This window comes from Rattus norvegicus, chromosome 1, assembly GCF_021556685.1.
Source record: "Rattus norvegicus strain SHRSP/BbbUtx chromosome 1, alternate assembly SHRSP_T2T, whole genome shotgun sequence".
NCBI lineage: Eukaryota > Metazoa > Chordata > Mammalia > Rodentia > Muridae > Rattus > Rattus norvegicus.
This window is the reverse complement of record NC_141534.1, coordinates 88642749-88665110: the sequence shown is the minus strand read 5'-3', so window position 1 is coordinate 88665110 and position 22362 is coordinate 88642749. Positions and strand designations below refer to the sequence as shown.

The following is a 22362-nucleotide window of genomic DNA, read 5'->3' as shown; positions in this document are numbered from 1 at the left end:
AATCTGGGTTGTCCTGTCCTCAGGTTTCTCTTGCTTGATGTTTTCTGCTGGGTTAGCAGGCATTTACCACCCCTGGCTGGCTTTGTGTCTTAGTTGTCAATTTTCTCACAGTAAATTTTCTCCACTTTGCACACAACACTCTCTCTCTCTCTCTCTCTCTCTCTCTCTCTCTCTCTCTCTCTCACACACACACACACACACACAGACTATGGAGGAGGGGTGGCTTACTAATCATGGGTAGAAGGACTGGGAGACTCTTTCTGGAACTAAAGTGATGGGGACCTCCCACTGACCCTTCCCCATGACATAGTCTATACTGAAGCCTTAGGGGTTCATTGCTGTGAAGAGACACCATGACCAAGGCAACTCTTACAAAGGAGAACATTTACTTGGTACCAGCTTACAGGTTCAGAGGTTCAGTCCATCATGGTCATGGTGGCGTGTAGGCAGATATAGGGCTGGAGAAGGAGCTGAAGGTTCTACATCTTGATCCGAAGAATGACTGTATCACTTCCTCCAACAAGACCACACCTACTCCAACAAGGCCACACCCCCTAGTAGTGCTGTTTTTTTATAGGCCAGCGGAGGCCATTTTATTCAAACTCCCACACTGAGTCTGTTTTTGTTTTTGTTTTGTGTGAGGCACGGCCATCCTTTCATTGATAACCAGGCTGTAGTTCTTGACGATACATTGCATGGAGATTCCAGTGTCAAATGACGGGCACATCGTGGTCACCGAGCCTTGTTCATGGACTGTGGTGTCAGTAGCTTGAAGGGAGGGCTGTGCCACAGGCTGTGAAAAGAGATAGAGGAGGGGACCAAATGACAGTAGTTTGTAGTGGGGAATTCAGGTTTTGTTGGAGACTCAGTTGTGTCATGGATATTTTTCTGGAAACTCTTTTGACGGGATAGTCTACTGAAGCAGACATTTGAGAGGATGTTTTGCTGAGAACAAATGTGTGGTGGTTTTCTGGAAGCTGCCTGGAATAAGGGCATGCAATGTTTTGCTAGAGCAGACGCTTGAGAGAATACACGATGTTTGGAGGGGTACGAATATAACCCAACAGACAGTGAACGATAGATACTCCCGCACTGGTTTACCTTGTTTTCTTCCTTGATCTTTGCTTGTCATGGCGTCATAGAAAGAAAGTCACCAAAGAACTTCTGCTGGTATTCCGGCTGCTTCTTGCCACCTCTGAGGACTAATGCCAATAAGTGGAGCCTTGAGGTTTCTTCTGGATCAAGCCACTGCTGCTGATTCATGTTTGGTGTTTTTCTGGAGGACTGTACTCCTGACAATGAAGATTGGAACCACTCCAAAGAACTTTTCAAACAGGTCCACAACCCCTGTGGGCCTTTCTTTTCTCCTACCTCTGGTGGGTGGTGGGCTAAAAGGGAGGTCAAAGTGTTAAAGAACCATAGTTAAAGTAGGTTTTGAAAAATCAAAGCCTACAGTAGTTCATCTTCAGCGATCTCAGCCAGCCCCTCTCTGCTTCCCAGGCACCTAATAAGGCCTTTGAGGGTGGAGGAGACATGACTGAGGCTGCAGACAGACAGCTTCTGTTTGGATCTGCCACTCATAGCCTCTGTGATTGTGATTGGGCCACTGCCTTTCATGTATCAGTTTCCATAAAATAGAACACATGGTAGATGACCATTGCCATGTCAGTAAGGTGACCTTCAGCCTGACCTTGGAGCAGGAGAGCTTCTCAAATCAGCATAGACCATTGCTATCTGCCTACCAGAGAAGTCCCTGGAATGGAACTCTAAGGAGAAGCACTGGACAGAAGGGACCCCCTCCCATATTCCTTCTCTTGAGGACCACATCTTCCTGTGACATCTCATAAACCCAGCAGAACAGGTCATTAATGTCCTGGGTACCTGTCCAGCTTTGATCCCCCTGCTAAGACTCAGAAGGAGATGTCCAGTTGAGCTTGCCTAACTGCTGTAGAACTCTGGCTGGCTCAGGTCTCTGGGAGACTTGGACAAACAGTAAACCATTGCTCCCGGTCAGCAAAAGCAGGAAGTCCCATTTCAGCCCTGGAGAAAAGCTCCCAACGTCATCTGAGAGGAGATTGGGACAGAGGTCTGGAGTCAGGACTTCCTGGTGTTTGCCTCACTGTGAGGATCCCGTGGCTTCCTCAGCCATGCCCTGCCTGACTCCCCCAGCATCTTTCTCAGAGCCATGTCATGAGGAAGCCAGGAAGAGCCTGGGCTAGAGCTGACATCCTTGGTCTGGTTACTCAGCACATGCCTGCCCTCCCCAGGTCAGGTCCTCCGGTGAGGGATTCCGATCTATCCCAGTTTATCTCAATAATACTTGTCCTGCCCCCAATTTACCATGTGAGGACAAATCCAGTAGTGGCACAGGCCATTTTTTTTCTTTTTTCTTTTTTTTGGAGCTGGGGACCGAACCCAGGGCCTTGTGCTTGCTAGGCAAGCGCTCTACCACTGAGCTAAATCCCCAACCCCAATCCCCAACCTTCCTGAACTACTGGCAGTGACATATGGCAGAATTTCAAAGCTCTTAGCTGGAAATGGTGGTTTGTTCAAGGAAAGGCCCCGAGGTTGTCTGGCAGACTGTGAAGAAGGAGAACATTTCCTCCCGCAGCAGCTCTTGGGGGCACTGTATCAATGCTGATATAGACAATGGCAGGCGTGCTCCAGTCGGTTAAAATGGGACTACAGGGGCTGGGGATTTAGCTCAGTGGTAGAGCGCTTACCTAGGAAGCGCAAGGCCCTGGGTTCGGTCCCCAGCTCCGAAAAAAAGAACCAAAAAAAAAAAAAATGGGACTACAGTGTAAGAGAGAGAACGCCATCAATAGATAGAAAGATGGGGAACCTCTGTCCTAAGCAGACATGTTTGTCTCTCAGCCTAGCAGGACTGGTGAGGGGGTGCCTGCCCAACTTGGTGGTTAAAAGCAAGATGACCTCCATGTCCTCAGTCCCTCGAGTGTGTCATTTCCTCTGTGTGGAGCTCTCTCCTCTGATGTCTCCATGGTTCACCCACCACTGTCCTCAGATCTCCACTCACACTCTGTTCTGTGTTCTGTGGAGACGATTCCTTCGCTGACTGACTCTTCCAGTCTCTGGCCTTTAAGAGAAAGAAAGGAAGAAAGAAAGAAAGAAAGAAAGAAAGAAAGAAAGAAAGAAAGAAAGAAAGAGAAAGAAAGGAAAGAAGGAAGAAAGGAAGGGAGGGAGGGGAAGAAAGAGAGGGGGAGGGAGGGAGGGGGAGAGAAAGGGGGATGGGAGAGAGAGAGAGAGAGAGAGAGAGAGAGAGAGAGAGAGAGAGACCACCACCACCAGAACCCAATTCCCTTTGTGGTTCCAATCACCCTTATTGAACCATCCAGCTGCCCTGCCTGGCTGTCTTGTCTTCCAGTCCACTAGAACTAGGTCACTGTGAGGTTTAGGCTGATACTTTGGAGGGGTTGATTGCTGCCAAAGGCTTAAAATCCAGTGAGGGGGTGGATGGGGAAATGTCTCAGGTCAACTGGAATCTGCAGGTTGCTTATAAACATCTCAAGTTTGGCACTAATGAGAGTGTTTGGTATCTTCAGTTGATTTAAATGGATTTATATATTTTATGTACTTCTTCTCCCCCCCCCCCGTGTGTGTGTGTGTGTTTGTGTATGTGTAGCAGGAAGCAGGCATGTACCATCCTGCTATGGGTATACTCTGGTGGATGCCACAGCCACTATCAAGATTTAGAAGACTACTTGAGGAAGTGAGGCTACAATCATAGTAAACAGGTTCAACTGAGATAGTAGTAAGCATCTAATGAGCTGAACAATCACTGTTCCTCCAACCCCCGGCTTGATATTTTTTGGAGAGTCATACTGCCATGGTTGGGAACATCAGTGTATTAGTTAAGGTTTCGATTTCTGGGACGAAAACACCATGACCAAAAAGCAAATTGGGGAGGAACAGTTTTTGTTTTTTGTTTTTTTTTTTTTTTTTTGGTTCTTTTTTTTTTTTTCGGAGCTGGGGACCGAACCCAGGGCCTTGCGCTTCCTAGGCAAGCGCTCTACCACTGAGCTAAATCCCCAACCCCAGGGGAGGAACAGTTTTATTCTGTTTACATTTCCAGATCATAGACCATCATTGGATGAAGACAGGATAGAAACTCAAGCAGGGCAGGAACCTGGAGGCAGGAGCTGATGCAGAGGCCATGGAGGGTATTATTGCCTTATTGCCTTGCTTCCCATGGCTTGCTCAATCCACTTTCTTTCTTTCTTTTTTTTTTAAAGATTTATTCATTTATTATATATAAGTACACTGTACAAGTATCTTCAGATACACCAGAAGAGGGCACCAGATCTCTTTACAGATGGTTGTGAGCCACCATGTGGTTGCTGGGAATTGAACTCATGACCTCTGGAAGAGCAGTCGGGCGCTCTTGACTGCTGAGCCATCTCTCCAGCCCCCACTTTCTTATAGAGCCCAAGACCACCTGCCCAGGAACAACCCTACCCACCACAAGCTGGGCCCTCCCCCATTGATCGCTAATTGAGAAAATGCCTTACAACTGGATCTCATGAAGGCATCTTCTTAACTGAGGCCCCTTCCTCTCTGATGAACTAACTTGTGTCGAGTTGACACACAAAACCAGCCAATACAATAGGTCTTCAGAACATAGTTGTCAATGGTGATCAACTTTGAGTAGAGGACACTCTGGCTTTTCTTCCCCTCCCCTATACCATTTCCTGTTCACTGAGAGCTCCCCTCTGCTGACCATCTGTTCCCCTCCGTGTCTGCTCCCTGAAGCTCAAGCACAAACCCTGCCTTCCCTCTCAGGTTCTCTTGCTCCTTAGGAGTGTCTGAGCTCTGCTCCTACCCACACTGTCAGAGAATGGCCTCCTCACCTGCTAGCAAGACACCCACCCAGGTGGTGTCCCCTTTGCAGGAAAACACAGGAGAGGCCTCCATGGTTGGCTGCTGTCTCCCCTGGTGGAGAAGACCTTCTGACCAAGCTCTGCTGTCTTTCCCGACTCTGAGCTGAGCCTCCTCCCAGGCAGGAACATCTCTCAGAATCACACGGGCTGTGGCGTGGCTGTGTCCAAGACACTGTTGTGCCCCCTCCCCGTTCCCCCATGCTGCCTCCTGCTTCTCTCCCCTTTTCTCTTTGTGTCAGTCCTGGAGACCACACTCCAAGCAATAAGGCTGATACACATCCTTGTGTCCCAAGAAAATGCAGCTCACCCCAGGGCCGAATTCTGTTACATCCTGACCCTGGTCTGTCAGCACCAAAGAGCACCATGTCGTCCCTATGTGCTCTGGTGGCACAGAGACCCATGTGGGCACCCAGTCTGATCTGTGTTCTCAATGCTCTGGGGTAAGTGCACCACATTTACCCCCAGCAGAAAGGTGACAGAGGCAAATCATGGGACAGCATCGAGCCACCTGAGAGAGGACCAGGGAAGAGAACTGGTTCATTATCCCTGGAGTCACTAGTCAGGGTCATGGTCCAGCTGTGTCTGGGTTTTACAGTCAGGGAGTAAGGAAGGAGACACTTATTTCTGGAAGGGTTTCGGGTTTCAGGGGGAGCAATGCAACTCCCCATGTTGGCTGAGCTGTGCATGCAGTCAGTCCATGCTCTCCCTCCCCTATCTAGGAAGCCTGTCCTTTATGTCTAGGCCATTCCGCCGTGGTCACCCTGTCTTTCCTCATGGAAGACGCCAGCAGAGAAGGAACTGCATAGGTCCCAGGAACATCACTGTGTTGAAGCACAAGAAAAAGCCAGGAGGTCACAAAGAGTTATGGGAGGGGCCTCCTGGTCATCTGAGACACTGATGGAAACCCGGCTGCAAAGTAAATGGCTAGTTCAGGCAAATACTTTTCCGGGTGCTGATTGTGTCCTAATGCGCCCCCTGGTGACCATTGGGGAAACTGCAGGCATTATCTGGGAGCTGTCCACATCAGTAGAATTAGCTGCCATTTAGTTGCCAGAGAGAACTCAAGCAGAATTCCCTAGGACCTATGTCCCCTGTTCCTCCACTTGGGAAACCAGAACAGCATGTGACATCTCATACACCCACCAGGAGAGTTGTTTACGATCCTAGGCACCTGTCCAGCTATGATCTCCATGCTGGGTCTCAGAGGGAGATGCCTTGGTGACTCACACTAAATGTGGCTGTCCTTGCAGTGCACAGCTGGCTCCGCATCCCGTGAGGACTTCAGCACCAAATAAGGCCTCGTTCCCTCGAAGCTCTAACAGGAGCTCAGTACCAACCTTGGAGAGAATCTAACCAGGGCCACTTGTGGTCCAGCCCGGGACAAGCTGTGCAGCCAGAGCGCTTCCTGGAGGTTGCCACGTCTCCCTTAGCGGGGCCCTACCTGACACCCACAGTCTCTTTCAGGGCCACATTCATGGGGGAAACCCTTAGAATTTAAGCTCATTCTGGTGTCCTTAGGCTGAGTTATTGACCAAAGCGCCTCTTCCTTGCAGGGTGGAGTTGGGTGAAGGGTTGAAACCCACTGCATTTTGTAGTTTTATATATTTTTTAAATGTTTTAACCTCCCTCCTCGATTTCCACCCACCAGAGGTAGTGGAAAGGAAAGGGCAGTAGGGCAAAGGAGACTGTGGGCCTGTTAAGAAATTTAGAAATAGTTCTTTGGATGGAATCCGGTCTGTGTTGTCAGGAAATCAGTTCAGCTAACATGAATCAGCAGCAGGAGCCCAGTCCACTCGCAAACACCACTCATGAATCGGCAATTGGCAGTTCCAGAAGAGACCTTGAGACTCTGCCGATTGGCCTGAGTTTTGAGGAAGCAGCAAGAAGCCGGCAGAACAGCACCAGAAGTTCTTTGGTGGCTTTTCTCTCTATGAAGTCACTACAAAAGATGACCAGCAAAGATGGCAAGGCGAACCGATACCACAAAGCATTGTCAGTGAAGACCAGCATCAGCAAAGCGCAACAATGACCAGCAGAGAGCGGCACGGTCCACCAATACCTCACAGCACCATCCACTGACTGCTGGGTTATGTCTATGTCCTTTCCAAACATCACGTGTTCTCTCAAGTGTCCACTCTAGCAAAACATCGCATGCCCATATTCCAGACAACTTCCAGAAAAACACATGTCTGCTCTTAGCAAAACATCCTCTCACATGTCTGCCCAAAAATACCCTCTCATAAGACAGTTCCCAGAAAAGTATCGCATGACACAACTGAGTCTCCGAAGAAACCCGAAATTTCTTTTTTTTTTTGGTTCTTTTTTTCGGAGCTGGGGACCAAACCCAGGGCCTTGCGCTTCCTAGGTAAGCGCTCTACCACTGAGCTAAATCCCCAGCCCCGAAACCCGAAATTTCTGCTTCAGCAGTTTGTGTCTGCCATGTGTGTTCTGCACTAAAAGCTCAAACACTCACATGGGGACACACGCAGAAGGAGATAGACACAGGTCGGGCATGAGTGCACTGAGTGTGTCAGTTAGAATAAGTCACCCGACACCCAGAGGTCATGGAGAATCACTGTGTACATGGCTGAACCGATATGCATCAGTTTGTTTTCAACATGTGTACCTGAACTTCATAGCGTGTGGAATCCAGTGTGGTTTGGGGTGATGTTCTGTAATGACAGGGATCTTCGGGAGTATGTCGTCTCTCTGCCTCTGCCTACAGAAATCAGTGACAAACCACCCATGCTCACGGCAGATGCCTGCAGTGACCCCTTTGTACCAGGACGAGACTTGAAAATTTTCTGGGGGATGAGGGACACATAAAAGAAACATTTCCTCCTTAACAATGTGGGAGGCACTGATTGGTAGGGATTCTATGGAAATAAGAAGAATCCAGCAGGTGAAACACAGGCTAGAAATGAGAAAATCATCAATATAGAGATGTTACCCTAGAGGGCCCTGTGTTCTGAACAGGTGTGCACTGAACTGAGCCAGGGAGTACAGCTGAGGGCGTCCATCTTACCAGGTGAAGGAAGCAACATGGCCTCCACTCTCTGGTTGCCCCTGAACCTGTCACTTCCCCTATAGGAACTCTCTCCTTGGGGCTCTGTGTGACTCACTACTCACTGCCCTGAGAGCCATGCCCACTCTCACGGTCCTTGGAGGGGGCGCAGCCTTCCCTGGCTCTTCCTCTCCAGACCCTGGCTCCTGACTTTCTCTCTTTTAATCTGTTCTCTTGTGGACCCAATAACCCGCTGGCTTCCCTCTAACTGCCTTTGATGGTGGCACAGCCCATTAGACTTGGGGCTTCATGAGGACAGAAACTGGCCTAATCTTTGTGGAAGCACAGTACCTGGAAAGACTCAGATACCAATCAATCAATCAATCAATCAATCAATCAATCAATCAATCAGTAAGCATCCCAGGGCCATACATGTCCCGGATATAGTCACAAATCCTTGGGTTTTAAGCAAATGACTCTTTAATGCCATAGTTTGATTTAACTTTGTTTATAGTTTATGCATGTCTGTGTGTATGTGTGTATGTGCCTATGTGTCTCTGTGTGTGTATGTGGTGCATGTATACATGTATGATTGTCCTTAGGTGTATGTGCATGCATGCATGTGTGTGCGCACACACATCTGTGTGTTGATGTAGGTGTGTGTGTGTGTGTGTGTGTGTGTGTGTGTGTGTATTCTCAAAGACTGATGTAGAAGACAAAGGCCAACTTGAAATCCTCAGATTTTTCTTACAACATGAGATTTGAGGATTGAATTCAGGCCCTCAGACTAGAACCAAGTTGTACCATCTGTGGAAGAATTTCTCTGACCCGCCCTCTTGGTTGTTTCTTGGATAGTTGCACTGTCATAGTTGGGAAGACGGTCATCAGAATAAAGTGACCAAAACTTTTAAGAACAACCTAGCTTTTCCTTTCCCCAGCCCCACCCCCTACCAGTTCCCATTCACTTAGGGCCGCCTGCTGCAGAGCCTCTTTCTCCCCATGTCTTCTCCTCAGGCTGCAGACAGAAGCCCTGGGTCTCCTCTCAGGTCCTTGGTCTCCTAGGGAGACCCCAGGGAGTCTCTGAGCTGCCTCTTCTCACCCAAGGTCAGAGGATGGGCTCCACATCTGTCAGAGCACAGGCCTGCACCTTTAGGCCACATCCCAGAGCCTGAACCAGCTCAGCTCCCTGCAGCTGCGAGGGGAGAGGCAAACTGAACTTGACAGCTCTGTCTAGGGGACCTTGTTCTTTGGTTCCCTGTAACTTATGCTGTGCTGAGCTGAGTCATGAGGTGTGAAGCTTCCCACCACGTTAACAGAGCAGAGGCAATAGGACCTTCCCTTTGTCCTGGGGATTGGTCTCAGGCAGAGAGTGCTCAGGGATTTGGTCCTGAGATGAAGGCTGCTGTCTGAAGAGGTGGCTAGAACCTGCCATTTCCTGTGGATTCTGTTAACCCTCCTCCTCCACTCCAGGCCCCATCATGGCCTCAGACCTGCCTTGGGGCACCAGCCAAATTAAACACCCAGGCTTGTCTCTTCAGAGGAAGGAGATGCTCCCCTGTCTTCCTCCAGGAGCACAGGGAAGGATGCAGTTTACGACATGCTGGTCTCTAGCAGTCTGTAAGGCCGGCTGCACCTGAGTCCCCCACAATACTATGTTTGTGTGTCCCTGACTCCCCTCCCCTCTTCGTCTTGAGCACTGCTTCTTAGTCTACACAACCATCCTCCTGACAGTTGTCACTCATATTCTACCACAGCCTAAGTGACTGCTGTGTGATCTTAGGGCCAGGAACTATGTTTACCTCAGCCATTGTCCTGAGACCCTTACCTTGAGCACTGTCTGTAGGTCAACAGAACCCATGTTCATGGAAGAAGTCATGTGTCCCTTGCCAAGAGTCCCAGTGCCAACGTGCCTTGAGCTTTGTTGTACCCTTGTGACTGAGTTGATTGTCATCAGGAAACTCTTCCCCCCCAAATCGTGCTGTGCTCACATATGGCTGAAACCACCCAGTGTCAGACTCCAGAAGTTTGTCCCAGCACATGTCTGTCTAATTCTGGCTGAAGTGAACTTCATTCTGGCCTCATCGACTGTCTCCCTGCCTACTGTGGTGGGTACAGGGACCCACACCCACACTGGTGGCTTTCTTATTTATGATACTGTGAGGAGAAGCCCTTGTCATCAGGGGGACATTTGTTGGGTGAGAGGGAGGGAGGGAGGGAGAGAGAAAGGGATGAAGGGAGGGGGATTTCCAGGTCTCTGCTGCCTCCTCAGTCCTCCCTCTGTGGAGAGCAGCTTCAGCTTCAGCCCTGCTCCTGTGCTCCCTGCTGTGCTCTCAGCTCTGCTGTCTTCCTCTGAGCTCACCCTCCTCCCAGGCAGCAGCTCCCTCCAGATTCACAGACTGTGGGTGGGTCTGTGTCTAAGACTCTGCTCTGTCCCCTCCTCTGTCAGGTCCACCTCCATCCCTCTCCCCTTCTCTCTCTCTATGGTTCAGTCCTCCACACCACAGTTGAGCATCAAGGCTGAGAAGTGTACTGGGCCTTCAGAGAGCTGCAGCTCACCCCAGCCATGGCCTCTGTTGAGTCCTAGCCTGGGTCTGTCAGTACCAGAGGGAACCCCTGGCCTCTCTATGTGATGGTTGTGACCCCGAAACCCAGCTGATCATCCAGGTGTTCTGAAGGCAGAAGTCACGTGCAGCAGCAGATGACAGATGTCTCCCAGGGCTAGGAAGGGACTAGGTGCGTGATGAGCGTGTACGGAAACTTATCTATAATCACTGCTATCACCGATCTGATTTCCGTTCCAGGACGTGTTCAGGAGCAGTTGTGTCAGGAGTGTGACATCCTGTGTCTACAGGGGGAAGTGACCAGAATCCTGGAAATAGGATGTGTAGAAGGTTTCAGAGAGACCTTGAGTTCGCTGTAACGCTGGCTTGTGCCTCGGTCTCTAATGAAAGTCTACATGGGCTAAGGATGCTGTGCAGCAGGCAGATGCTTGCCTGGCTCACCCTGGGCCAGCCTCCAGCACAGCATCGTCCAGGAGTGCTGTGCCTCCCTGTCATCCTAGCACTGGGGAGGAGGGGGTATGAGAGCCAGAAGGCCCAGGCCATCCTCACTGCATGTGATGCCAGCCTGAGTGGGCAACCAGAGAGCGTGTCTCAAGCAAGCAAGCAAGCAAGCAAGCAAGCAAGCAAGCAAACAAACAAACAAACAAAAGGGGAGAAGCATTGTAGTTGGAACCATTCTAAAGCAGTTAGCAAGGTTTTTAAATTTTATTTTATATTTTAAATTTAATTTTTATTGAGACAGTACCACTGTGTTAACCAAGCTGCCTTGAACTCACAGAGATCTGCCTGCCCCTGCCTCTCAAGTGCTGGGATTAAGGGTGTGTGACTATGTCCACCTTTTTACCTTTTTTTTTACTTTTGCATGTGTATAGACTCTGCACTTAGGAGGCTGAGGCAGGTGGATTCTTGTGTTGGGGACCAGGGTAAAGGGAATATTTAATGACTTCCAGACTTACTAGGCTCAACCAACATTAAAAAACAAATGTAAACCAGCACATGTGAAATAATAACTCAGTGGTAAACCAAAGGGATGCTTGGGCTTCAATCTCACAGTAGCCAAAAGAGAAAAATCCTTGTCCACACCCACTGTTCTCCTTTCGGAGTCTCCCTTTAAACCTTCATCAGGCTGACTCAGATATCCCACGCTAGGCTCCTGCAGACCCCTGGCTACACCTACTCTTTCCTGTCTCTTAGTAAGTTTCCTCATGTCTCGAGGGCAGGGCCTGGACTCATGGAAACCACTGAATGACCCTATCATAGATGAGAGCACAAGAGAGCATCTCAGGAAGTTGTGGTGTTTTGTTTTGTGGTGCGTGCGTGTGTGCGTGCGTGCGTGCGTGTGTGTGTGTGTGTGTGTGTGTGTGTGTGTGTGTGTGTTGTGTAAAAGTACCTTTGGACATTTCCTACTCTGCAACTCTATTGAGGGCTTAATCTTAAATCCCAAAGAAACTTACCACACATGGCTAATTATAGTGTCTGTTTAACATACCAAAGCCCATGGAAGCCAGGAACTGGCTCCTCTCAGCTCCACCCCCTACCCTAAACCTCTCCAGTTCTGAGCCTGGCTTGCCTTCCCTCAGGTTCTGATCCCTTTATAACCCAGATATTTTGGTCACTCTTGGTTCTCTTTGTCCTCTTGGCCTTCTCTTCCTATCTCTCTCTCCCGCCCTCCTCTCTCCTATGGTCCCATTCAGTACTGATACTGGTCATATCTAATATTCTACATTCTCTCCCTGCCCCAGACGTTTCCAGATAGGAATGCCATTCCTCACGTCTACACAAAAAAACCTTCTCATCCATCACTTGGAGTGGTCATGTGCCCATTTTTATTCACTTAAGATGGTCAATGGTAGCTGAGAAAGCACAAACCGGGAAGCAGGCTTCTTTGGAGGCAGCCATCATCCATCCCCACCCTATCTCACACTTTCCTGTCACCTACTCCAGCACAAATGAACGAACAGCTGACCAATTATCACACAGGAAGAAGTGGGGGCTGCCAGCTTGGGCCTACACCAAGATTACCCAGTGTGACCCTGGAGACCTGCACCAGGGCTAGAAGTCACATGAACCAGAGACCTAGGGACTGGGTGGAGCTTGAGGTCTGGATGTCAGAGAGACACCCCAGCTGAAAAATTAAAAACAGACAGACAGACAGACAATAATTTTGCATAGAAGTTGGGGGTGCTGGATCATTTTCACCCATGAGCGTGAGAACATTGGGGTTTGGACTAGGAGAGCTGCCCTATGGGATCAGACAGCCAGGGCTCACTTCCTGACCAACAGATCAAGTCCATGTGCAAAAGCTGCAGGAAAGGGAAGGTACTCCAGGACATCAGAATTCAGGGGAGGTGGGGTGAACTTCAAAAACTAGAGTCCCACCATAATCAGAATGACAGGTTGGAATGGGTTTTAGAAACAGGGTAAGGACAGGCGAAAAACAGTCAGTCACGACTTATTTTTATATCTGTGGAAATTTAAACATACTTTATAAAGTAAGAAATTTGAACACACTAAACAAATACATCTTTACTGGGCATAGTGGAGCCTGCCTTTAATACCAGCACTCGGGAGGCAGAGGCAGGCAGAGTTCTATGAGTTTGAGGTCAGCCTAGGCTACATGGTAAGTTCTAGATCAGCCTGGGCTACATCATGAGACCCTGTTTCAAACAAAAGAATAAACCTTAAAAAAAATGGGTTTTCAGACAGGTAGGGTGGTGGTGGAGGAGAGAAAGGAAGACGGGACAGTCCCCCAGAAAGAAGGGTTGACATGGATCAAGGCCTTGGGCAGATTCCCTGCGCACAGCTCATGGGACTCTGGGAGATGCCCCTGGGGTAAGGTCAGGAGAAATAAAAGGGAAGGACCCTCAGACACCAGCACAGCACTGTGGGAGCAGAGACCATGGAGTCCTCTTCTCTACTTCTCTGCAAAGGGCTCCTGCTCACAGGTGAGGCCAGTCTTGGAGTGGTGTGGGGGGACTCTGGCAGGAAGGGACCCTGGGAGCAGACTCTGCTTCAGGCTGAGAGGAAAGGACACAGGGAGCACAGGCTGCTCAGGTGGATGCTCTCAGGGAGCAAGGAGTGTTCAGAGGGGAGGAATACTTTATATTTATTTAAAGTTAGTCACCAGTGCCCACAGGGTCCATGGCTGTGCCCTGACTGTTGGAGTCCTCACTGGGGTGGCCATGGTGATGGGGATTTGCTCCCTGCCAGAGATTGCCCAGAGCACGGTACACAGAGGACCCCAAATGCCCTGGTCAGATGCAGGCTCCTGTGTTTGTGCTGATGGGGTCAGGGCCTTGATGCTGAGCTGTGGGTGAGCTTGGAGTTTCCAAGCAGGAGCACATGGTGGGAGGAGTGCATGGCACAGGGCGGTGCTGAGGCTTCTGACTCAGGAGAGGTGGGCCAGGCCATGGGGGTGGAGGGAGGATGGAGAAGGGCCTGGGATCCTACAGTGGGCCTGGGAGTCTCCTCCCTGGGAGGAGGAAGAGCTGGCAGCAGGGCAGAGAGGAAATGTTGGGACAAGGGAGGAGGCCCTGGAGAGATTCCCTTGATGGGAAGAGAGAAGTGAGTTGCAGTCCAGGACTCAAACAAGGATCTGTCCTTGAGGCCACAGGATTTATGCAATGCTGGAGGGGCTTGGTGTGGCTGGGAAGGGGACAGCAAGAAAGCAGGATTATCACTGTGGGGAAGTGAGGAATCCATGGGGGTGGGTGCTGGGGAGGAAGGGTGCCTTAGGTGCTTCCCTGGGTGAGCAGGGGAGGCCTTAACCCTGTGAAGTTGGAGGTTGTATGTTCCTAGGTGCCTGTCACTCTCAGGAATGGGGACATCTGGGAGGGACATTGTCTTAGGAGCTGAGAGAGGCTGTTCCCATCTTCATACAGCTCCAGGGAGCCCAGAACCTACTGGAAGGGCAGCCGTGGGAGATAGGGGAGTAGCTATCTGCTGACATCCTCCAGCACACACACACACACACACACACACACACACACACACACACACACACACACACACACGTTCACGCACACACATGTTGGGGGAGATGAGGACACACATTATGTGAGTGGAGAGACCCATTCTTTGTCTCCTAACAGCAAAACTCTATAGAAAAGGAAAATGTTACACCTTGCTTTAAGACAAAAGCTAAAATCAGAGAGATCTCCTGCTATGCCGAAAAGCCTTGTGTGTAAACAATGCTTTCTCTTAGGAGGCTAAACTCACAAGGTCTCTGTAGTTGCCCTGCCCTAGGCTTAATTAAACCTGCAGGAAAGTGCTTTTATTCCCCAAGTCTTAAGAATTGCAGCCTGGAGTCCTGATTTGGCTTGAGTCTGGAAAGCTCAGAGTCCAGCACTTTGGAAATTGACTGCTCCCAGTGGATCTGACCCTGAAATACTATTAGACTTGTGACATTTCTCCCTCTTCCTCTTGAGCTCACTTTCATTGTCCTTCAAGAACACACAACAGTTTTAACAGTGTCATCAGCTCTGAGTTTGCTGTGAATAGACCCACAGACACCCATGTCTCAGGCCATGCTCACTCCTTCATTCCCTTACGGGCATCTAAGCCTGTCCCCAGCACTGGGACTCTGAGGAAGAGCAGCCCAACCCCTGGCCCCACAAGCCTCGCTTCTATAGGACTGGAAGTATGGAGGACTTTTCTAGAAGGTGCAGCCAGGGTTGACTGCAAATACAGGGAACAAAATAATGACATTAGATCGTGATAACCCAGGGCTTTTAGAGGACAGGGAAGGCATCCATGTACTTACTCTTGACTGTGGGCAGAGATGTGAGCGCAGTGAGCGGGGAGCCATGCAGACATCAAAGGAGAGAGTTCCAAGCAGAAGACACAGCTTTAGGGGCACAGAGGGAACAGGCTTCATGTTGTTTTTCTGCACCAAGTGTGTCCGCACGCCCGCGCCCAGACACGTCCTTTGAATATTGTTCTTCCTTCTGAGGCTGTTTAGACCCACCTGCTCAGGGCCTGGAGCGCCCAATGCTGACGGCGATTCTTTCTCTCTCCCAGCCTCACTTTTAACCTTCTGGGACTCGCCTGCTGCAGCACTGCTGACAACCAAAGAAATGCGGTTCTCAGCCGCCGAGGGGGCGAAGGTTCTTCTCCATGTCCCTGACCAGGAAGAGGACCTCGTCTCCTTTTCCTGGTACAAAGGGAAAGATGTAAATGAAAATCTCACAATTGCACATTACGAAAAGTCCAGCGACTCACTTCAAATTGGAAAGAAAGTCAGCGGCAGGGAAGAAATCTATAAGGATAGCTCCATGATGCTCTGGGCTATCACCCAGAAGGACACGGGATTCTACACTTTACAGACCTTTAAAGCACATGATCAACAGGAAATAACGTACGTCCATCTCCAAGTATACAGTAAGTGGTTCTCCGTGGCCTGTGGGTGCTTGGAGGGATCATTCCACTTAACACTCAGGAGTGGCAGTGCTGCCCCGAGTCTACCTCCCCTCTGCTCTGCTTCTCCTCATTGGGGTTGGAACATTTAGTGCAAGACACACATGAGGGGAGTAAACTACAATACTCAAACTCCATCACCAAGTGCATCATACAGAGAGCCGGGCATGCAGTGGGCAACTCAGCTAAGGACGTTAGACTCAGTCAAGGCTCACAGAGCTCTTGCTCTGAACATGGCCCTGAGGTAAACCCTGAGGGACTCTGGCATGAGAAAGACATGGGATTCTCATACAGATGTGAGCACCAGGAAGCTCTGGCTCCAGATCTTGTCCCAGACTTCACTCTTGGTGAATGTGGGGACCTTCTCTTCAGGACTAGAGCAGAACGGCTTCCTGTTATTGTCGAGATGGAGAAAATCTTGGTTGTTTTGTGTAAGCAGCCAGCCCACTGCCATGACAACCACATGTAAGCTGGTTCCCCTGGGCGCCTCCTTCTGGTGAGGCTGAGCATGGAGAACAGAGCTGGCCGGGTGCCAAGGACATCGGCCAGGTCTTCTCATGGGTTTGCAGGTTCTCATGGGAGCAGCCTATCATCGTGGGTCCAGCCCAGGGAAATCTCATAGCTAGGCAGAGGGTAATAGGCTTCCCTGATTGGACAGCTCTCCTGTCTCAACATAAGATCCATGTTCTTATTTAAGGCTAACTCACAAACATGGTAACGGCCATTTACCACATGTCCTGTTATAGGGAAACAGAGACCCAGGGAACTCAGTGGCTGAATTAGGATGGCACAGGTCATGGGTGGCCATTGCAAGCACAAGACGCTGGCTGTCCCCTCAGCTCCGAATCCCCATGAAAAGGCCTTGGAGCAGAGAGGGGCTGGCTGAGATCTCTGGAGAGGAATCTCTCATTTGCTCTCTTCTGTTCCCACACAGAGATTGTGACGAAGCCCTACCTGAAGCTCAACCACACTAGGGTGAAAAGGAAGAGTGCCTCAATTTTCACCTGTGTGTCGCCTGACACTGGAGTGGACATCAGCTGGTTCTTTAATTACAAGCCCCTGAACGTCACAGAGAGAGTCACACTGTCAGCTGAAAATCGCAGGCTCACCATATCTCCTGTCTGGAAGGCAGACGCAGGGATCTATCAGTGCGAAGTCTCCAATTCCTTTAGTTCTAAGAAGACTAATCCACTGCTCATGGTCTTAGCTTATGGCTAATATCTCCTCTCTTCCTACACCAGAGCTTTGCTGTTTTTCTATCACTAGTGTGCACGGCTTATGGAAGTTATGAGGAGAAAATTATCACTGCACACAAGAGAGACAGTCAGTGTGGTGACATACACCTGTAATCCCCAAATAAAACACAGGTCAGGAGGAAGATGAGTACAAGCAAGGCCAGTCCAGTTACACAGTATGACAATGACTTTAAAATAAGACCTCAATATAGGAACAGAATTGCAAAGGAGGGCCCCGGTTCTGAGTCACAGATGGATCTGCCCTCAGGATCCAGAGGGGACTTCTCAGATGCCTCAGGTTCACCAAAAGCTGTGGACGCTCAGAGTCCCCTGTTAAAATGCTCCTGTGCTTGCACGGAGCTATTCGCGTCTCCCCACAATCTCAAATCCTCCATAGTGCCTCAGCCCTGTGCGGTCTAGACCCCATCTATCTGCTTGAAGTTGGAATGATGGTAGGAGTGGGACTAGGCATATTTCATTTCACTGTAGATATATGTTTCTGGACAGTTTTCATCTGTATATTGTTTGATGCGCAGATGTAAGATCCATGGACATAAAGGCCTGGTGTACTGAGTTTCTTGTACTGAGTTTTTTTCCATTTTTTTCCCCAGTGTGACCTTGCATAAGATCCTGTTTTGCCTTAACAGCTTTCGGTGTGCTCAGAATGCACACATAAGGTTTCAGCCATTTTGACAACCACAAGTTGAATGGCATGAAGCACAATTGTACTGTCATGTGACTGTCACCATGACCTATTGCCAAGCCCTGTTTAAACCTTTCCATTCACGACAGCCTCAGGCAACAACATTCTGCTTCTGTCCCTATACATGTAACAAAAACAGGTCTAGCTGTTTATGGTTACTGTTAGCAACGAGAAATCCAACTCATTAGAGTCTGTTCCTTTGCCGGGGGTGGGGGGTGGGGAGGGGTGCCAAGTTAGATCATCAGTCCTGAAAACGTGCAGAATGTATAGCGTTCTCTACAAACATGTTCATGCCATCTGCAGACACTGTTTTTGGGGGCTTGACATTGTACTATTACATCTATGGTGAACACACACACACACACACACACACACACACACACACACACTCTACATCTTATTAACTATGGAATTCTTGTTATTTTGAAGCATGTGTAACAGTATCTCCAATTTCACTTCTGATTTTAGTAGCTTTAAACTATTACGTTATAAAGTTAATTTAGGTAAAAGAAAATACCAATTCTTTGTCAAGAAAACAACTCTCGAAGGCCCTTCCTCCTGCCCCTATTGCAGACTTGGGCATTCTTTTTCTTTCCTTTTCTTTTTCAACTTTGTGTGCATTGGTGTTTTGCCTGTATGTATGTCTGTGTGAGGGTGTTGGATCCCCTAGATCTGGATTAAAGGCCTTATGGGTGCTGGGAATTGAACCAGGGTCCTCTGGTAGAGCAGCCAATGCTCCTAACCACTGAACCATCTCTCCATCCCGACTTGGGCACTCTTACTGTCTTCTGAATGACCTAGATGGCTGCTACCCCCTCTATGTTCTTCCTTAACACTGGAGCATGCCAAGGTAAGGCACATCTAGTCAAACGGGGAAATTAGAGACGGCTTCGTCCTGGCCCTGCTCTGACACTAACACAGTGGGTCTACACCATAGCCTCTAAGGAAAGCTAATTTGAGACCTTATCATGGGCTACGGCCTCACTGTCCAACCACCTCTACCTGCTACGTCCTTCAGACAGAAGTCACAAAGCCTTAATCAGCTGTCTCTCCAGCATATCAAAGTCATTGCTTAAGTACAAATTCTAATTCTTCAGCTGGGGCCTGAGAGTCTTACCTATCTCTCTCCAAGTTGCCATGACCACCAATGGGGGCATCAATACCCTGGGGCTCCTATGCGAGACTTAAAGGGTGCAGCATCTTTTCTGCAGTTAGTGATGAACCTGCATATCCTGAACTTAATCATGAGGAAAAATTAAGCAAATGTAGAGCTATTTAGAAAAGAAACCCACAGCTAGCCACAGCGGGGAGCTGTGGCGGTAGCATCGTCACCCCAGCGACCTGCAGTTAGGAGGTAGAGGTGGGAGAATCTGGAGTTCAGACTCAGCCTAGGCCGGGTAGGCAGTTCGAAAGTCTGGACTTCAACATGAGGGGAAACCCAGTGAAAACCAGAATAAAACAAAAACAAAAGCCAAAACATGGCAGACTATGAGTTTAACCCCAGCTATCGTGAGGCAGATGCATGGACATCTGTAAGTTTAAGGCCAGCTTGATCCAAGTAGTAGGTTCAGATGAGCTAGGGCTAAGAATCTGTGTCATCCAAACAACAATAGTAAAAACAAATAAATAAAGAAAGCCAGGCTGTGGTGGTGCACACCTTTAATCCCAGCACTGGGGAAGCAGAGGCAGGCAGATCTCTGAGTTCTGGGACAGTCAGGGCCACACAGAGAAACCCTGTCTCAAAAAATCAAAAAAATCCGGGAAACCAAAAACCCAAAAAGGAAACAAAAGAAAAAGGAAAAGAAAGGAAAAAAAACAAAAGAAAAGAAAAAAGGGAACACACACAGAGGGAGAGAGAGAGAGAGAGAGAGAGAGAGAGAGAGAGAGAGCAAAATATATAATCTCTGCCACAAACCAACCAGAAAAATAAAAACAAAAAACACACTAACAAAAAAGTGAAGAAAGAAGGGGCTGGGGATTTAGCTCAGTGGTAGAGCGCTTACCTAGGAAGCGCAAGGCCCTGGGTTCGGTCCCCAGCTCCGAAAAAAAGAGCCAAAAAAAAAAAAAAAAAGTGAAGAAAGAAAAGAAACTCAAATTGAACAAACCACACAGTGTTAGCTGGATTAGTATCAAGCCCGTCTTGATACACAGCGTGAACTCCAGGCCAGCCTGCCCTTTGACCTGGGATGCCTGAGGTAAAGACCCAAGTCAGAGAGGGGCTCTGCAGGGATGCCTTCTACTGTGTCACCTGTCCCAAGACACTCACTGCCCTTGAAGCTTTCCTGGCTCAGCACTGTCCTGTCAGTGTCTCACTGACAGCTTCTAGAGAGCAGGGGCCCAGCACTGTGTGGAAACGTCCATCAGCTGTAAGAGCAGAGCAGAGCAGAATGGATGCCATCCCTCGCCTGCTCCAGGCTCCTCCGGCAGGGCCTGCACCGGGACCTGTGCACCGGGACGTGTGCACCCGGCTTCCTCTTCCTGTTGTGTGGTCAAATCCTGAGAAAAGCAGCTCAAGGGGGAGAGGCCTTATCTGGGTCCCACTCAGAGGCCACAGTTTCAGCAGCTGCTCACATCACAGCCCAGTGCGCGGGGCACTCCGTGTGCTTTCTCCACTGCACAGTCCAGGAAGTCCTGGCCAGGGGACGGTCCCACCCACACTGAAGATGGGTCTTGTCACATGTCCTCAGTGACTAAGATAAGGTCACTTCTCTGAGGCTACCCCCACTCAGGGGAGCCCTCACAGGGCTGACACAGGATGACAGGCACAGGAGCCAGACAGTGTTCCCATAAGTCTGCGTCTGTGGCCTGTCACCTAGAAGGCTCTAGACAGTGTCCAGCTGACAACATTGAACATGACAGTTACCTTGCAGTAGCACCTGAGAGGCTTGAAAGTTACCCATGCTTGCATTTCCTTCCAGAACAATTAAATTAGAACGTGTGGATGGGACCATCACTTCTTTGAACGGATGTCTCAAAGACGCTAAGGTGTGATCATACTTTATGCTTTCTATAGGATTTCTCTGCCCCTGCCCCTGTCTTCAGGGTTGGGGATGAAACACAAGGGTGTGCCCGATGTGACAACACAGCCATTTAATGCCAGCAGTCAGGAGGAAGAGCAGGCAGATTTCTGCCAGTCCGAGGTCTTCCTGAACTACATGGCAAGTTCCAGGCCAGCCACGGCTGCATATTGAACAAAGGGAAAAGGAAAGGAAAGGAAAGGAAAGGAAAGGAAAGGAAAGGAAAGGAAAGGAAAGGAAAGGAAAGGAAAGGAAAGGAAAGGAAAAAAGCAACAGAGAATTCAAGGTGAGATTCTCAGGAGCAGCCTGGAAAAGAGATAAAAGAGGAGGAGAGAGACAAAGACGCACTTGGATATGGAGGTCCGCCAGCAGCCAAAGGGCAGACGACCAGGCTCATCGGAATGAGGTGAAAGAGCAAAAGGCCGAGAGCCGACCCAGCTGCTCTCTGGGATCTGAAAGGAGGAAAAAGTTAAATGCAAAGAGAGGGGAGACGTTGCAGACTTCTGAGTGATATAGATCATTGTACAGGCTGGCCCAGCCCTGGGGCAGCACCTTGCAGACAACTGTGCCAGAAGCTATCAGCTCTGGCTTCTGAAGAGTAAAGAGTTGAGAATTTCTCAGCAGTTGGTTACAAGCGGCTCTGACTCCTTCTGCCAGCTTTCCCTTCCAGTCACCTGCCGTAACCCACGGGGGCTCTGAGTCTACCAGGAGTTACCGTCTTCTGACCCAGCCACTTCTGCCAACTCTACCTCTCCCCTCGGCTTACCCATGACGTCAAGGCTGGACCTTGGCATTTCTGGCTCCCAAACAAGTCCATCCTTGTCACAGCCATGTTGGGAGCATGTGCCAGCACACAACAGCTGAGCTTTAGATACAGAATAGAGATTATTCTGGAACACATTCTTCTCAGAGACAGAAGGGACTGATTAAGCAATCTTTCTTGCTGCAGCACTGAGAAATGAACACCAAATTTGACCTTAGTGTTGTTTGTCCTACAATCCCCCCCATCCTCAGGCAAGTGTCAGCCTGGGATGACTGAGGTATGAGCATTGCTATTAACTCAAGGCAGCCTGGGTTATGACAGACCAGGCTCATGGAGACCCTGTCTCAATAAAAATGCAAGCCAGCCATCAGAGTCAAACAACACAAATATCTCTCCCCAGAGACTTTTCCATGAGAAAACAGCCAGTGACAATGTCAGCTCTTGTCTCATTCCAGAGGTGTCAGAGGGGCCCTGGGCTGGGGAAGACTGAGCACTGCTCCGAAGTACAAGTGAGGCTTGTGAACCACAGCAGGAGGAGGGAGGGGTTGGGTGTTGGCAGAGGTGGCCTGTGACCAGCTCAGGACTTAGCTTCCCTCACAGTCTGTCATCCAGACCCACTGGGTTAGTGTCGGAGAAGGAGCCAGATAGATGGAGCCTGTCTGATTCCCCCAGTTCTCGGGGTCTTCATTGTTTGCTCGGATGTGACTCTCTGCTTCCAGGACAAAGGAGGAGCAGAGAGGCCCAAAGCACTAAGATCATCACAAGCTGT

The 22362-nt window shown here is 49.5% G+C and overlaps 1 protein-coding gene and 1 long non-coding RNA gene across 3 annotated transcripts; one reads left to right on the top strand and one right to left on the bottom strand.

Annotated features, from left to right (window-relative positions):
• Positions 1-368: 368 nt before the first annotated feature.
• LOC148007264 (uncharacterized) lies at positions 369-20413 on the bottom strand. Its single transcript, XR_015649806.1, has 5 exons — positions 20080-20413; positions 15427-15612; positions 15223-15306; positions 1102-1388; positions 369-793 (listed from the first exon to the last, which is right to left on the bottom strand). It is a non-coding gene; the product is annotated as an uncharacterized LOC148007264 (long non-coding RNA).
• On the top strand, positions 12574-17683 carry Ceacam15 (CEA cell adhesion molecule 15). 2 transcript variants are annotated; one of them, XM_087606759.1, is made up of 3 exons: positions 12574-13405; positions 15480-15839; positions 16810-17683. In XM_087606759.1, exons 1-3 carry the CDS (start codon positions 13360-13362, stop codon positions 17091-17093), a joined length of 690 nt encoding a protein of 229 aa, XP_087462885.1. In that variant the 5' UTR covers positions 12574-13359; the 3' UTR covers positions 17094-17683. The 2 variants fall into 2 exon arrangements, with proteins under 2 accessions (XP_087462885.1, XP_087462890.1); XM_087606764.1 differs by having other exon boundaries at positions 13188-13405; positions 15480-15816.
• Positions 20414-22362: the final 1949 nt, after the last annotated feature.

Bases quoted from the DNA above. Each gene is read 5' to 3' on its own strand.
- Ceacam15 (XM_087606759.1), top strand. From the start codon at position 13,360: ATGGAGTCCTCTTCTCTACTTCTCTGCAAAGGGCTCCTGCTCACAG. The intron at 13,406-15,479 runs GTGAGGCCAGTC...TCTCTCTCCCAG, and splicing joins CAAAGGGCTCCTGCTCACAG to CCTCACTTTTAACCTTCTGG. The intron at 15,840-16,809 runs GTAAGTGGTTCT...GTTCCCACACAG, and splicing joins CGTCCATCTCCAAGTATACA to AGATTGTGACGAAGCCCTAC.